This window comes from Nerophis lumbriciformis, linkage group LG36 (assembly GCF_033978685.3).
Source record: "Nerophis lumbriciformis linkage group LG36, RoL_Nlum_v2.1, whole genome shotgun sequence".
Taxonomy (NCBI): Eukaryota; Metazoa; Chordata; class Actinopteri; order Syngnathiformes; family Syngnathidae; genus Nerophis; species Nerophis lumbriciformis.
The window spans coordinates 9,913,410-9,931,088 of record NC_084583.2 but is presented as its reverse complement, the minus strand read 5'-3'; the positions used below and the strand labels follow the sequence as shown (position 1 = coordinate 9,931,088).

Below are 17,679 nucleotides of genomic sequence, written 5' to 3'. Positions count from 1 at the left end.
ATGCTTTATTATTGTCCATTCTTTAACATGTACAAGACACATAAGAACTGAAATTTCATTTTCGGCACAGTCCCACTAAGAGCAGACATACGTTACAAGGAGACAAGACGGGACCGCCAACGGATCAGCCACTTACGGCGCTCCTTAAAAAAGGTGGGAAAAAGGTGATATTGGGAAAGGGGGAAGAGTAAAACATATCAGTCTAAGGCTGGACCCTTGGGATGGGATCCAGACTGAGTCTAAGGGAAAAAAACTCACATAGCATAGCACACATAAACATGTTACATATAATCACAACAACTCGCAACAGCGGGGGGGGGGGGGGGGGGTTTGGGGCCCTGGAGGCCGGCCTGCTGCCATAAAGCGCTACTAGCCATCCATAACCCCAGGAATTAAGCAGTGGTGAAGGCGTTGGTTCAGGAAGGGGCGGGTGCGTGCATATATGCCCAATTAACTTGGGTGTGATGTTGAAACTTGTGGCAGAGGGGTTAGTGCGTCTGCCTCACAATACGAAGGTGCTGAGTAGTCTGGGGTTCAATCCCAGGCTCGGGATATTTCTGTGTGGAGTTTGCATGTTCTCCCACCTCCAAAGACATGCACATGGGGATAGGTTGATTGGCAACACTAAATTGGCCCTAGTGTGTGAATGTGAGTATGAATGTTGTCTGTTTATCTGTGTTGGCCCTGCGATGAGGTGGCGACTTCTCCAGGGTGTACCCTGCCTTCCGCCCGATTGTAGCTGAGATAGGCTCCAGCGCCCCCCCGCAACCCCGAAGGGAATAAGCGGTAGAAAATGGATGGATGTTGAAATGTTTTTGTGGACTGGGGCCGATCTCAAAGTTCGACACCAGGTGTTGTTGAGGAAAAGAGAGGTCAAAAGCGTCCATCGTTGAGGTGTCCTCGGGGGTGTTTTTCAGAACAGCCTGTTCCTGATAGCGTCAAGGCCATTCGAGGGAGTCAAATCGTAGATTAGGATGTTGTTTTCTTTGAGCAGTCAAAAACAATGACTTGCCTGCTCTATTTGTCATGCTGGTTTCTCTCAAAATCAATTAAATTTTCCTTCTCAGCAAACTTCTCCATGATGTGATCCATTTTGCGATTCAGTTCAGAAATCGCCACAGTCTGTGTTCCCACAGCCCTGCCCAATCCTACCATTGCGACGAACAGCCGTTGGGCTCCTTGAGTGGCCGCCATTGTCTTCCGAATTTGACGATACACCAGAGCAATGCCCAGCCCAATCAGCAGGTTCCAAATAGGTAGATGTCTTCCACGTCCTCGATGGAAAGGACTGAGAGGCACATGATTCTTCATTTATCCCAGGAGTAGTTATTTAGCTTTATTAAGTAAGCAAAAAAAACATTTAAAAATACAACTTCTCACATTGTCATTGTGGGGTATTGTCTGTAGAATTTTGAGGCAAAAAAATGAATGGATTCTTATTTGGAATAATGCTATAAGATGAAAAAATACTTTCCAGATGCACTGCAGAGTTGAGTTGACTAAGAGAGAATGATTACCACTGCAGAATGTGTGATGCAGCTCCGGCATCCCATCTCATTAGATTGTGCTAATAATGTTTTTACAGCTTGAGCTCCGTATCCCCACTGTTTCATATTAGCGCTTAGTGTGTCTTGAGGTAGTCGTTCCATTGCGGCAAGCCGGATGAGTGGCAAAGACTCAGAATTAATGGCGACTCAGAGCGTGCGTGTGCACGTTAAATGAAACATGAAATACGCTCCACTTGCTTCAGCAGCAGGGAAGCAGAAGACAAACAGGAAATTACAAGTCAGCCACTGAAGTCTTCTGACTGAACGTTAGCTCCTTTATCATCGCTCCGTAAAGAAACATCGTGTGAGAAGAGTCAAAGTTGGGGTCTGAGTACATAAAGGATGTTTATTGACCGACTGAGAGGCCAGGATTTTAAACACTTTCGTCCCCCGAGGCCTGCCGTGTATCGTTGTCGTGGCGGAGAAGAAAGTGTCATTGCGCTTTTATTTGCTCTCATTTTCATGTTGTGCCCCAGGTGTTCAATCACACTGCTTTTATTTGCCATGTAGCTACTTTCACTCCTGCCAATATCAGTGTATTAAACCTGCTGGCTGCACTGGATGGATATTGTTCTCCATAATTGATATTTTACAATTAAATATGTAAAAAAAGCATCAGTTTTGGGCGATTTTAAAATAAATCAATAGAAGACATCTGATGCCGATCACAAACAGTGATCCCCTCCGGCTGATGCTGTATTTATTTGTAGTTGCAGCGAATTACAGTATGTGTCTCCAACTCTCCATACGCAGTCTGGAGACAAGTAACAAGAATCAATGCCATTGCGACGAATGAACTGCAATTCTTAGAATCTTAAAGGGTAAATGCACTTTTTTATATATAATATAGTAACAGACACCTTCATAACAATATGTAATATGTACAATATACACACTGCAAGTATATATATATAATGTAGTAACAGACATCTTCAAAACAATATGTAATATGTACAATATACACACTGCAAGTATATATATAATGTAGTAACAGACACCTTCATAACAATATATAATATATACAATATACACACTGCAAGTATATATATAATGTAGTAACAGACACCTTCATAACAATATGTAATATGTACAATATACACACTGCAAGTATATATATCATGTAGTAACAGACACATTCATAATAATATGTAATATGTACAATAAACACACTGCAAGTATATATATAATGTAGTAACAGACACGTTCATAACAATATGTAATATGTACAATATACACACTGCAAGTATATATATAATGTAGTAACATACACCTTCATAACAATATGTAATATGTACAATATACACACTGCAAGTATATATATATAATGTAGTAACAGACACCTTCATAACAATATGTAATATGTACAATATACACACTGCAAGTATATATATATAATGTAGTAACAGACACCTTCATGACAATATGTAATATGTACAATATACACACTGCAAGTATATATACAATGTAGTAACAGACACCTTCATAACAAAATGTAATATGTACAATATACACACTGCAAGTATATATATAATGTAGTAACAGACACGTTCATAACAATATGTAATATGTACAATATACACACTGCAAGTATATATATAATGTAGTAACAGACACGTTCATAACAATATGTAATATGTACAATATACACACTGCAAGTATATATATAATGTAGTAACATACACCTTCATAACAATATGTAATATGTACAATATACACACTGCAAGTATATATATATATAATGTAGTAACAGACACCTTCATAACAATATGTAATATGTACAATATACACACTGCAAGTATATATATATTATGTAGTAACAGACACCTTCATGACAATATGTAATATGTACAATATACACACTGCAAGTATATATACAATGTAGTAACAGACACCTTCATAACAAAATGTAATATGTACAATATACACACTGCAAGTATATATATAATGTAGTAACAGACACCTTCCTAACAAAATGTAATATGTACAATATAAACACTGCAAGTATATATATAATGTTGTAACAGACACCTTCATAACAATATGTAATATGTACAATATACACACTGCAAGTATATATATAATGTAGTAACAGACACCTTCATAACAAAATGTAACATGTACAATATACACACTGCAAGTAAATATATAATGTAGTAACAGACACCTTCATAACAATATGTAATATGTACAATATACACACTGCAAGTATATATATAAAATGTAGTAACAGACACCTTCATAACAATATGTAATATGTACAATATACACACTGCAAGTATATATATATATATATATATATATATAAATATAATGTAGTAACAGACATCTTCATAACAATATGTAATATGTACAATATACACACTGCAAGTATATATATAATGTAGTAACAGACACCTTCATAACAATATGTAATATGTACATAATACACACTGCAAGTATATATATATATAATGTAGTAACAGACACCTTCATAACAATATGTAATATGTACAATATACACACTGCAAGTATATATATAATGTAGTAACAGACACCTTCATAACAATATGTAATATGTACAATAAACACACTGCAAGTATATATATAATGTAGTAACAGACACCTTCGTAACCATATGTACATTTGTACAATATACACACTGCAAGTATATATATCATGGAGTAACAGACACCTTCATAACAATATGTAATATGTACAATATACACACCGCAAGTATATATATAATGTAGTAACAGACACCTTCATAACAATATGTAATATGTACAATATACACACTGCAAGTATATATATAATGTAGTAACAGACACCTTCATAACAATACGTAATATGTACAATATACACACTGCAAGTATATATATATAATGTAGTAACAGACACCTTCATAACAATATGTAATATGTATAATATACACACTGCAAGTATACATATATAATGTAGTAACAGACACCTTCATAACAATATGTAATATGTACAATATACACACTGCAAGTAAATATATAATGTAGTAACAGACACCTTCATAACAATATGTAATATGTACAATATACACACTGCAAGTATATATATAATGTAGTAACAGACACCTTCATAACAATATGTAATATGTACAATATACACACCGCAAGTATATATATATAATGTAGTAACAGACACCTTCATAACAATATGTAATATGTACAATATACACGCTGCAAGTCAGGGGCATGGTGCCATCAATGTGTCCTACAAACAGCCTAATGGACGTGATAAGCATACGCCTATACCACTTTCTTTTTAGTCTCGCTAAATGGGGCAATTATAATTCAGCGTTGAGCTGTATAAATTCTGCCTAGCAACAAGTGGTCCTATCATTTTGTGGGAAAAGAATCAGTGCAATTCTGTGGTTTTATGTGTGCTACTGTAGATGTCTGCTTCTATTCTCCACCAAACCACTTCCATTGCTGAAAATAGAATCACATGTACGGTCCTGGTCAAAAGTTTACGTACACTTGTAGAGAACATCTTGTCATGGCTGTCTTGACTTTACAATCATTTCTACAACTCTTTCTTTTATGAATTTATTATGGGTCTACTGAAAATGTGAGGGTCAAAAGTATACATACAGCAATGTTAATAATTGCTTAAATGTCCCTTGGCAAGTTTACCTGCAATAAGGCGCTTTTGGTAGCCATCTACAAGCTTCTGCTTGAATTTTTGCCCACAAAATTGTTGCAGTTCAGCTAAATGTGTTGCTTTTCTGACATGGACTTGTTTCTTCAGCATTGTCCACACCTTTAAGTCAGGATTTTGGGAAGGCCATTCTAAAACCTTCATTCTAGCCTGATTTAGCCATTCCTTTACCACTTTTGAGGTGTGTTTGGGGTCATTGTCCGGTTGGAACACCCAACTGTGCCCAAGACCCAACCTCCGGGCTGATGATTTTAGCTTGTCCTGAAGAATTTGGAGGTCATTGTCACATTTACTCTCTGTAAAACAGCAGTTCCATTGGCAGCAAAACAGGCCCAGAGCATAATACTACCACCACCATGCTTGACGGTGTTTGTTGGTGTTCCTGGGATTAAAGGCCTCACCTTTTCTCCTCCAAACATATTGCTGGGTATTGTGGCCAAACAGCTCCATTTTTGTTTCATCTGACATCACATGGACAAAGATAAGACCTTCTGGAGGAAAGTTCTGTGGTCAGATGAAACAAAAATGGAGCTGTTTGTGACCAACAAGAATGTGCTCCAATCACAGAAATGATTGTAAAGTCAAGACAGCCATGACATGATGTCCTTTACAAGTGTATGTCAACGTTTGACCACCACTGTATGTAACATCGTCTACAAAGATACAAAGAATTACGATTGCGTCATCTAGTGCAGTGGCAGTAGTCCCCAACCACCGGGCCGTGGATCGATTGGTACCAAGAAATGTATTTAAAAAAATATTTATTTTTATTTTTTTATTATTAAATCAACATAAAAAACACAAGATACACTTACAATTAGTGCACCAACCCAAAAAACCTCTCATTCCTCATTCATCCTACATTATATATCAATATAGATCAATACAGTCTGCAGGGATACAGTCCGTAAGCACACATGATTGTATTTTTTTATGACAAAAAAAATAAATAAAAAATACCATCCCCCCGGTCCGTGGGACACATTTTGAAAGCGTTGACATAAAGGTTGGGGACCACTGATCTAGTGGACACATTTAGAACAGCAGTTTCTTTCATTCAAAAATTTCAGGTCAATTTTTATGCTTAGCAAACTCATCCCGGGGGCCGAATGAAACCTGTTCGCGGGCCTGGTCCGGCCCTCGGGCCGTACGTTTGACACCCCTGCCCTAAGGCACGCGTGCCCACACTTTTGAAAATTAACAGCAACTGATGACCATTATCGCATAATTTATTAAGAAAATATAAATAACCACAAATAAAGATGGAATACTATTAACTGCAACATGTAAATGTAAAAAAACAACAACATTATGATTTGTACATTTTCAGAATGAACAAAGAAAACAATTTGAAGTTGTCTTTATTTTGAAGTTATCATGATTTTACCAGTACGGCCCACTTGGGAGTATTCATTTGTATATACGTGTATATACGTATTTATTTGTGTATATACATGTATATATTTATATGTATATACGTATATATACGTATTTATTTGTGTATATACATGTATATATTTATATGTATATACGTATATATACGTATTTATTTGTGTATATACGTGTATATATTTATATGTACAGTATATACGTATATATTTACATGTATATACGTGTATATATTTATATGTATATACATAAATATGTATATGTATATACATATATATATTTATATGTATATACGTGGACATACGTATATATTTATATGTATATACGTATATATTTATATGTATATATGTGGATATACATATATATTTATATGTATATATGTGGATATACATATATATTTATATGTATATACGTGGATATACATTTATATTTATATGTATATATACCTATATATTTATATGTATATACATGTAATTACCTATATATTTATATGTATATAAGTGGATATACGTATATATTTATATGTATATATACCTATATATTTATACGTTTATAAGTGGATATACTGTACGTATATATTTATATGTATATAAGTGGATATACGTATATATTTATATGTATGTACGTGGATATACATATATATTTATGTATATACGTGGATATACCTATATATTTATATGTATATATGTGTATACACCTATATATTTATATGTATATACGTGCATATACCTATATATTTATGTGTATATGCGTGCATATACTTATATATTTATGTGTATGTACGTGCATACACCTATATATTTATGTGTATATACCTATATATTTATGTGTATATACGTGCATATACCTATATATTTATGTGTATATATACGTGCATATACCTATATATTTATGTGTATATATACGTGCATATACCTATATATTTATGTGTATATACGTACATATACCTATATATTTATGTGTATTTACGTGCATATACCTATATATTTATGTGTATATATACGTGTATATACCTATATATTTATGTGTATATATGTGCATATACCTATATATTTATGAGTATGTACGTGCATATACCTATATATTTATGTGTATATACCTATATATTCAAGTGTATATACCTATTAGAGATGCGCGGATAGGCAATTATTTCATCCGCAACCGCATCAGAAAGTCGTCAACCATCCGCCATCCACCCGTTTTAACATTTAATCAGAACCGCACCCGCCCGCACCCGCCCGTTGTTATATATCTAATATAGACGATGCAAGGCATTAGTGAGGTTATAAAGCTTTTGCCTGTTAAAGAAAGGAGACTGATCCAATGCAGCACAGACATTCAATGCGTGCCACGCTGTCACGGCCCAGACGCACACCAATGCGCAATCATATGGGAGCCGCGCTGAGCGCACCTCCAAGCGCGTGGAGGTGCGATGTCCCTCGCACCCGAGGCTTCAGCGCGCACCGCGGCGGCCATCCTACTCGTTGCGGCCTAGCCCTCGCGGCTCTTGCTGCCGGCGACGGCCGGGTATGGGCCCGACGCTCCAGCGCCATCCATTTTCAGGGCTAGTTGATTCGGCAGGTGGGTTGTTACACACTCCTTAGCGGGTTCCGACTTCCATGGCCACCGTCCTGCTGTCTATATCAACCAGGGTGAGCACCACCCCTTTCGTGAGCGCACTGCGCGCGGAGTGACCCCTGTTACGCTCCCCCGGCAACAGGGGTGGCGGGCAGGTAAGCTGCGCGGGCGGAGCGCGCGGAGTGACCCCTGTTACGAGCCCCCGGCCACGGGGGTGGCGGGCAGGTAAGCTGCTTACCTGTTGCGCGTGACGCCGGCCGCGGCGAAGGCGGACGAGGCGGGGTATCGGTGCGGTGGGCGCGGTGGTGACCCTGGACGTGCGTCGGGCCCTTCTCGCGGATCGCCTCAGCTACGGCTCCCGGTGGGGCCCTCTCGGGGGAAGGGGCCTCGGTCCCGGACCCCGGCGAGGCGTCCCTTCTCCGCTCCGTAAAAGTGTCCATCTCTTTTTTTTTTCTTCTTCTGTTGTGGCATATGCTGCAGGTGCCTGCTCGTTTTTCGTATGTGGGTAACAACATTTAACTATGTATATATATTTCTGAATTGGTTTAACTGCCACCCGCCTGAATCTATTTAAAATTTAATTTTTTTAAATTTCAACCGCCCGACCCGACCCGCGGATAAAATCTTTTTTTTTTTTATTTCAACCGCCCGATCCGCGGATAATCCGCGGACTCCGCGGTTGTGTCCGCAAACCGCGCATCTCTAATACCTATATATTTATGTGTATATACGTGCATATACCTATATATTTATGTGTATATACGTGCATATACCTATATATTTATGTGTATATACCTATATATTTATGTGTATATATGTACATATACCTATATATTTATGTGTATATACGTGCATATACCTATATATTTATGTGTATATACGTGCATATACCTATATATTTATGTGTATTTACGTGCATATACCTATATATGTATGTGTATATATGGGTTGTACTTGTATAGCGCTTTTCTACCTTCAAGGTACTCAAAGCGCTTTGACACTACTTCCACATTTACCCATTCACACACACATTCACACACTGATGGAGGGAGCTGCCATGCAAGGCGCTAACCAGCACCCATCAGGAGCAAGGGTGAAGTGTCTTGCTCAGGACACAACGGACATGACGAGGTTGGTACTAGGTGGGGATTGAACCAGGGACCCTCGGGTCGCGCATGGCCACTCTTCCACTGCGCCACGCCGTCCCTATACCTATATATTTATGTGTATATACGTGCATATACCTATATATTTATGTGTATATACGTGCATATACCTATATATTTATGTGTATATACATGTGCATATACCTATATTTTTATCTGTATATACGTGCATATACCTATATTTTTGTGTATATATGTGCATATACCTATATATTTATGTGTATGTACGTGCATATACCTATATATTTATGTGTATATACGTGCATATACCTATATATTTATGTGTATATACGTGCATATACCTATATATTTATGTGTATAGACGTGCATATACCTATATATTTATGTGTATAGACGTGCATATACCTATATATTTATGTGTATAGACGTGCATATACCTACATATTTATGTGTATATACGTGCATATACCTATATATTTATGTGTATATATGTGCATATACCTATATATATGTGTATTTAGTGCATATACCTATATATATATGTGTATATACGTGCATATACCTATATATTTATGTGTATATACGTTCATATACCTATATATTTATGTGGCCCCCCATCTAAAATGACTTTGCCACCCCTGCCTTAGCATACAGTATCATTAGTATACAATAGTAATAGTTTGTAAGAGCATACAAACTAATAATAATCATCACCTTGTCCTCTATCATCAGAGCGAGCAGTTAGCGCTAACCGCTCAGACCCTCAAGGCCGAGCTCGATCACCAGGGCCGCACTTTGGAGACCCTTCGCAGTCGAGAGGAGGAGCTGGAGGCGGAGCTGCGTGACGCCGCCCTGGAGGCCCAGTCGGCGGCCCGGGCGCGGGACCAGGCGCTGCTGGACGTGCGGCGCCTGGAGCAGGACAAAGAGGCGTGGCAGACGGAGCTGGACGGCGTGCGGAGGGACGGCAGGCAGCGGGAGAGGGAGGCGGCCAGGCTGAGGCAGCAGCTGGAGAGCACCAACGCCGCGCTGGAGCATAGCAACCAGAGAGCGCGGGCCTTGGAGGCTGATCACAGGCATGGAGACACAAACTACAGAATGATAAAACCCTTATGAACGCTTTATACAAACCCCGTTTCCATATGAGTTGGGAAATGGTGTTAGATGTAAATATAAACGGAATACAATGATTTGCAAATCATTTTCAACCCATATTCAGTTGAATATGCTACAAAGACAACATATTTGATGTTCAAACTGATAAACCTTTTTTTATTTTGCAAATAATCATTAACTTTAGAATTTGATGCCAGCAACACGTGACAAAGAAGTTGGGAAAGGTGGCAATAAATACTGATAAAGTTGAGGAATGCTCATCAAACACTTATTTGGAACATCCCACAGGTGAACAGGCAAATTGGGAACAGGTGGGTGCCATGATTGGGTATAAAAGTAGATTCCATGAAATGCTCAGTCATTCAGAAACAAGGATGGGGCGAGAGTCGCCACTTTGTCAACAAATGCGTGAGCAAATTGTTGAACAGTTTAAGAAAAACCTTTCTCAACCAGCTATTGCAAGGAATTTAGGGATTTCACCATCTACGGTCCGTAATATCATCAAAGGGTTCAGATAATCTGGAGAAATCACTGCACGTAAGCAGCTAAGCCTGTGACCTTTGATCCCTCAGGCTGTACTGCATCAACAAGCGACATCAGTGTGTAAAGGATATCACCACATGGGCTCAGGAACACTTCAGAAACCCACTGTCAGTAACTACAATTGTCGCTACATCTGTAAGTGCAAGTTAAAACTCTCCTATGCAAGGCGAAAACCGTTTATCAACAACACCCAGAAACGCCGTCGGCTTCGCTGGGCCTGAGCTCATCTAAGATGGACTGATACAAAGTGGAAAAGTGTTCTGTGGTCTGACGAGTCCACATTTCAAATTGTTTTTGGAAACTGTGGACGTCGTGTCCTCCGGATCAAAGAGGAAAAGAACCATCTGGATTGTTATAGGCGCAAAATTGAAAAACCAGCATGTGTGATGGTATGGGGGTGTATTAGTGCCCAAGACATGGGTAACTTACACATCTGTGAAGGCGCCATTAATGCTGAAAGGTACATACAGGTTTTGGAGCAACATATGTTGCCATCCAAGCAACGTTACCATGGGCGCCCCTGCTTATTTCAGCAAGACAATGCCAAGCCACGTGGTACATCAACGTGGCTTCATAGTAAAAGAGTGCGGGTACTAGACTGGCCTGCCTGTAGTCCAGACCTGTCTCCCATCGAAAATGTGTGGCGCATTATGAAGCCTAAAATAGCACAACGGAGACCCCCGGACTGTTGAACAACTTAAGCTGTACATCAAGCAAGAATGGGAAAGAATTCCACCTGAGAAGCTTCAAAAATGTGTCTCCTCAGTTCCCAAACATTTACTGAGTGTTGTTAAAAGGAAAGGCCATGTAACACAGTGGTGAACATGCCCTTTCCCAACTACTTTGGCACGTGTTGCAGCCATGAAATTCTTAGTTAATTATTATTTGCAAAAAAAAAATTTTTTTATTGAGTTTGAACATCAAATATGTTGTCTTTGTAGTGCATTCAATTGAATATGGGTTAAAATGATTTGCAAATCATTGTATTCCGTTTATATTTACATCTAACACAATTTCCCAACTCATATGGAAACGGGGTTTGTAAATATTAACCTTTTAAAGTGGCTTGTTTCAGGATGAAGTCAATAGTTTTACTCTACATATTGTTTACAGGCGATTTATTCTTTTGTCAATACTTCACTTGCCAAATAGTGAGCCCACCTGGTAGCATATCACTAACTCCTGTTTTCCACTTTAATCTCAGTCAGCTCAAATACAACATTGCCAAAAGTATTTGGCCACCTGCCTTGACTCACATATTAACTTGAAGTGCCATCCCATTCCTAACCCATAGGGTTCAATATGACCTTTTGCAGCTATTACAGCTTCAACTCTTCTAGGAAGGCTGTTCACAAGGTTGCAGAGTGTGTTTATAGGAATTTCCCACCATTCTTCCAAAAGCGTATTGGGTAAGGCCTGGCTCTCAGTCTCCATTCTAATTCATCCCAAAGGTGTTGTATCGGGTTCAGGTCAGGACTCTGTGCAGGCCAGTCAAATTCATCCACGCCAGACTCTGTCATCCATGTCTTTATGGACCTTGTGAACTGGTGCACAGTCATGTTGGAAGTGGAAGGGGGCCCGCTCCAAACTGTTCCCACAAGGTTGGGAGCATGGAATTGTCCAAAATGTTTTGGTATCCTGGAGCATTCAAAGTTCCTTTCACTGGAACTAAGGGGCCAAGCCCAACTCCTGAAATACAACCCCACACCATAATTCCTCCTCCACCAAATGTCACACTCTGCACAATGCAGTCCGAAATGTAGCGTTCTCCTGGAAACCTCCAAACCCAGACTGGTCCATCAGGTTGCCAGATGTAAAAGCGTGATTCATCAGTCCAGAGAAGGCGTCTCCACTGCTCTAGAGTCCAGTGGTGATGTCCTTTACACCACTGCATCCCACGCTTTGCATTGGACTTGGCGATGTATGGCTTCGATGCAGCTGCTCGGCCATGGAAACCCCATTCCATGAAGCTCTCTGCGTACTGTACGTGGGCTAATTGGAAGGTGACATGAAGTTAGGAGCTGTGTAGCAACTGACTGTGCAGAAGGTCTTTGCACTATGCTGACCTCTCTGTCAGTTTACGTGGCCTACCACTTGGTGGCTGAGTTGTTGTTGTTCCCAAACTCTTCACTTTTCTTATAATAAAGTTGACTTTGGAATATTTAGGAGCGAAAACATTTCAGGACTGGATTTGTTGCACAGGTGGCATCCTGTGACAGTTCCAGAGAGCGGCCCATTCTTTCACAAATGTATGTAGAAACAGTCTCCATGCCTAAGTGCTTGATTTGATACACAGGGCCAAGTGATTAGTGATTGTCATCATTTGGATGGCTGGCCAAATACTTTAGGCAATATAGTGTATTTACCTACAATGTAAGACTTGCCAAATAGTGAACCTGAATCCTAGCAAGTGTTTATTAGTCATCCTTATTGTAAATCTGTGTGTGTGTGTGTGTGTATAGGTGTGTGTGTCAGCAGCTATCCGAGTCCAAGGAGCTCTGCGCTGGGCTACAAGACCTGGAGAGGGAGCTGGGCACTCGATTGGGCGGCCTGGAGGCGAGTCATCAGCAGGTGCAGGAGCAGTATGCAGATGCACAGGCCAGGATTAGGTCACTAATGCAGGTGTGTGTCACTAGCAGTGTGGTGCAATGGCAGAATATCATGCACTGTCATGACATGTAGCTTTATCAGTGGTGCTCTAGATCAGTGGTCCCCGATTGGTACCGGGCCACACAAGAAATAAAAAAAATTATATATATATATACAGGTAAAAGCCAGTAAATTAGAATATTTTGAAAAACTTGATTTATTTCAGTAATTGCATTCAAAAGGTGTAACTTGTACATTATATTTATTCATTGCACACAGACTGATGCATTCAAATGTTTATTTCATTTAATTTTGATGATTTGAAGTGGCAACAAATGAAAATCCAAAATTCCGTGTGTCACAAAATTAGAATATTACTTAAGGCTAATACAAAAAAGGGATTTTTAGAAATGTTGGCCAACTGAAAAGTATGAAAATGAAAAATATGAGCATGTACAATACTCAATACTTGGTTGGAGCTCCTTTTGCCTCAATTACTGCGTTAATGCGGCGTGGCATGGAGTCGATGAGTTTCTGGCACTGCTCAGGTGTTATGAGAGCCCAGGTTGCTCTGATAGTGGCCTTCAACTATTCTGCGTTTTTGGGTCTGGCATTCTGCATCTTCCTTTTCACAATACCCCACAGATTTTCTATGCGGCTAAGGTCAGGGGAGTTGGCGGGCCAATTTAGAACAGAAATACCATGGTCCGTAAACCAGGCACGGGTAGATTTTGCGCTGTGTGCAGGCGCCAAGTCCTGTTGGAACTTGAAATCTCCATCTCCATAGAGCAGGTCAGCAGCAGGAAGCATGAAGTGCTCTAAAACTTGCTGGTAGACGGCTGCGTTGACCTTGGATCTCAGGAAACAGAGTGGACCGACACCAGCAGATGACATGGCACCCCAAACCATCACTGATGGTGGAAACTTGACACTAGACTTCAGGCAACGTGGATCCTGTGCCTCTCCTGTCTTCCTCCAGACTCTGGGACCTCGATTTCCAAAGGAAATGCAAACCAAACCAACCCAAACCATCAGTTTGGGGTGCCATGTCATCTGCTGGTGTCGGTCCACTCTGTTTCCTGAGATCCAGGGTCAATGCAGCCGTCTACCAGCAAGTTTTAGAGCACTTCATGCTTCCTGCTGCTGACCTGTTCTATGGAGATGGAGATTTCAAGTTCCAACAGGACTTGGCGCCTGCACACAGCGCAAAATCTACCCGTGCCTGGTTTACGGACCATGGTATTTCTGTTCTAAATTGGCCCGCCAACTCCCCTGACCTTAGCCCCATAGAAAATCTGTGGGGTATTGTGAAAAGGAAGATGCAGAATGCCAGACCCAAAAACGCAGAAGAGTTGAAGGCCACTATCAGAGCAACCTGGGCTCTCATTACACCTGAGCAGTGCCAGAAACTCATCGACTCCATGCCACGTCGCATTAACGCAGTAATTGAGGCAAAAGGAGCTCCAACCAAGTATTGAGTATTTTACATGCTCATATTTTTCATTTTCATACTTTTCAGTTGGCCAACATTTCTAAAAATCCCTTTTTTGTATTAGCCTTAAGTAATATTCTAATTTTGTGACACACGGAATTTTGGATTTTCATTTGTTGCCATTTCAAATCATCAAAATTAAATGAAATAAACATTTGAATGCATCAGTCTGTGTGCAATGAATAAATATAATGTACAAGTTACACCTTTTGAATGCAATTACTGAAATAAATCAAGTTTTTCAAAATATTCTAATTTACTGGCTTTTACCTGTATGTATGTATGTATATATATATATATATATATATATATATATATTTTTTTTGTATTTATTTATTTTTAAATCAACATAAAAAACACAAGATACACTTAAAATTAGTACACCAACCCAAAAAACCTCCCTCCCCCATTCACACTCATTCACACAAAAGGGTTGTTTCTTTCTGTTATTAATATTTCTAGTTCCTACATTATATATTGATATAGACCAATACAGTCTGCAGGGATACAGTCCGTAAGCACGCATGATTGTATTTTTTTATGACAAAAAAATAAATAAATAAATAAAAAAAATACCATGGACAACTGGACTGCTTGGTTTGTCTTGGAAGATGTTTCACATCTCATTGTCAAGACTAGGTCCTGGGTGTTTGCTTTTCCGGAAGGCAACGGAAAGTTGGCTCGGGTGAGACGGGAATGTGAGTACATATTTTATTTAATATATCAAAAAAGAACAAACGAAAAGCGCGCACAATGGCGGAGGTACAAAACTTGGCTAATGAAAACAAAACTTGCACATAGGCAGAAACTGTGAACAATGAAATAAAAACACTAACTGTGGCATTAATAAACAAAAACTTACTTGGCATGGACTATGAAGCGCACTTCATAGTCAGAGGTAAACAGAGTGTGACAGGGGTATGAATCCGGATGTCGCCAGAAAGACAAACTGAAAACAATGAACTTAAATACTACAGACATGATTAGTGAAAACAGGTGCGTGACTCAAAACGTGAAACAGGTGCGTGACGTGACAGGTGAAAACTAATGGTTGCTATGGTGACAAAACAAACAAAAGTGCACAGAAAGTCCAAAAACAAAACCGAACATGACTAAAACAAAACATGATCACACAGACATGACACTCATCTGACTAGACTTCATCTGTTCATGATCATAGACTTAGATCGGTCAGATCTGGTCTTAGACTTAGATTGGTAGCGGCTGGTGCTGAAACCCCAAATATTTATACTCCAAAACCAGGAGTGTGTGCCTGGGCAAGGATGGTTTCACCCTATGGTAGTGAGAAAAACGACCGTTTTAATGCAAACAAGCAATCCTAACTGTAAAAGCAAACGACAGTCGTCGAAGTGTGTTACACATTAGCTATTTTTTTGTCATTGGCTTTGACAGATAGGATTGCTTGTTTTGCATCAAAACAGTAGTTTTTCTCACTATGACAGGGTGAAACCATCCTTACCCAGTCACACCCTCCTGGTTTTGGAGTATAAACATTTGGGGTTTTGGCACCAGCCGCTAGACTAAATGTGACCAATCTAAGTCTAACACTAGATGTGACTAATCTAAGTCTTAGACTAGATGTGACCAATATAAGTCTAAGACTAGATGTGACCAAACTAAGTCCAAGACTAAATGTGACCAATCTAAGCCTAAGACTAGATGTGACTAGTCTAAGTCTAAGACTAGATGTGACCAATCCAAGTCTAAGACTAGATGTGACCAAACTAAGTCCAAGACTAGATGTGACCAATCTAAGTCTAAGACTAGATGTGACTAGTCTAAGTCTAACACTAGATGTGACTAATCTAAGTCTTAGACTAGATGTGACCAATATAAGTCTAAGACTAGATGTGACCAAACTAAGTCCAAGACTAAATGTGACCAATCTAAGCCTAAGACTAGATGTGACTAGTCTAAGTCTAAGACTAGATGTGACCAATCCAAGTCTAAGACTAGATGTGACCAAACTAAGTCCAAGACTAGATGTGACCAATCTAAGTCTAAGACTAGATGTGACTAGTCTAAGTCTAAGACTAGATGTGACCAATCTAAGTGTAAGACTAGATGTGACCAATCTAAGTCTTTGACTAGATGTGACTAATCTAAGTCAAAGACTAGATGTGACCAATCTAAGTCTAAGACTAGATGTGAACAGTGTAAGTCCAAGACTAGATGTGACCAATCTAAGTCTAAGACTAGATGTGACCAACCTAAGTCTAAGACTAAATGTAACCAGTCTAAGTCTAAGACTAAATGTGACCAATCTAAGTCTAAGACTAAATGTAACCAGTCTAAGTCTAAGACTAGATGTGACCAATCTAAGTCTAAGACGAGATGTGACCAATCTAAGTCTACGACTACATGTAACAATCTAAGTCTAAGACTAGATGTAACAATCTAAGTCTAAGACTAGATGTAACAATCTAAGTCTAAGACAAGATGAAACAATCTAAGTCTAAGACTAGATGTGACAATCTAAGTCTAAGACTCAATGTAACAATCTAAGTCTAAGACTAGATGTGACCAATCTAAGTCTAAGACTAAATGTAACCAGTCTAATCTAAGACTAGATGTGACCAATCTAAGTCTAAGATTAGATGTGACCAATCTA

The 17,679-nt window shown here is 39.2% G+C and overlaps 1 protein-coding gene across 3 annotated transcripts in view; it reads left to right on the top strand.

The window, feature by feature from the left end:
- The window catches only part of ccdc88b (coiled-coil domain containing 88B), a 231,135-nt gene that overhangs the window by 126,518 nt on the left and 86,938 nt on the right, over positions 1–17,679 (top strand). For all 3 annotated transcript variants that reach the window (XM_061930450.2, XM_061930449.2, XM_072912467.1), the window contains 2 exons: positions 10,043–10,383; positions 13,429–13,588. In XM_061930450.2, coding sequence (XP_061786434.1) covers positions 10,043–10,383; positions 13,429–13,588 — 501 coding nt within the window. The remainder of the gene's footprint in view (positions 1–10,042; positions 10,384–13,428; positions 13,589–17,679) is intronic.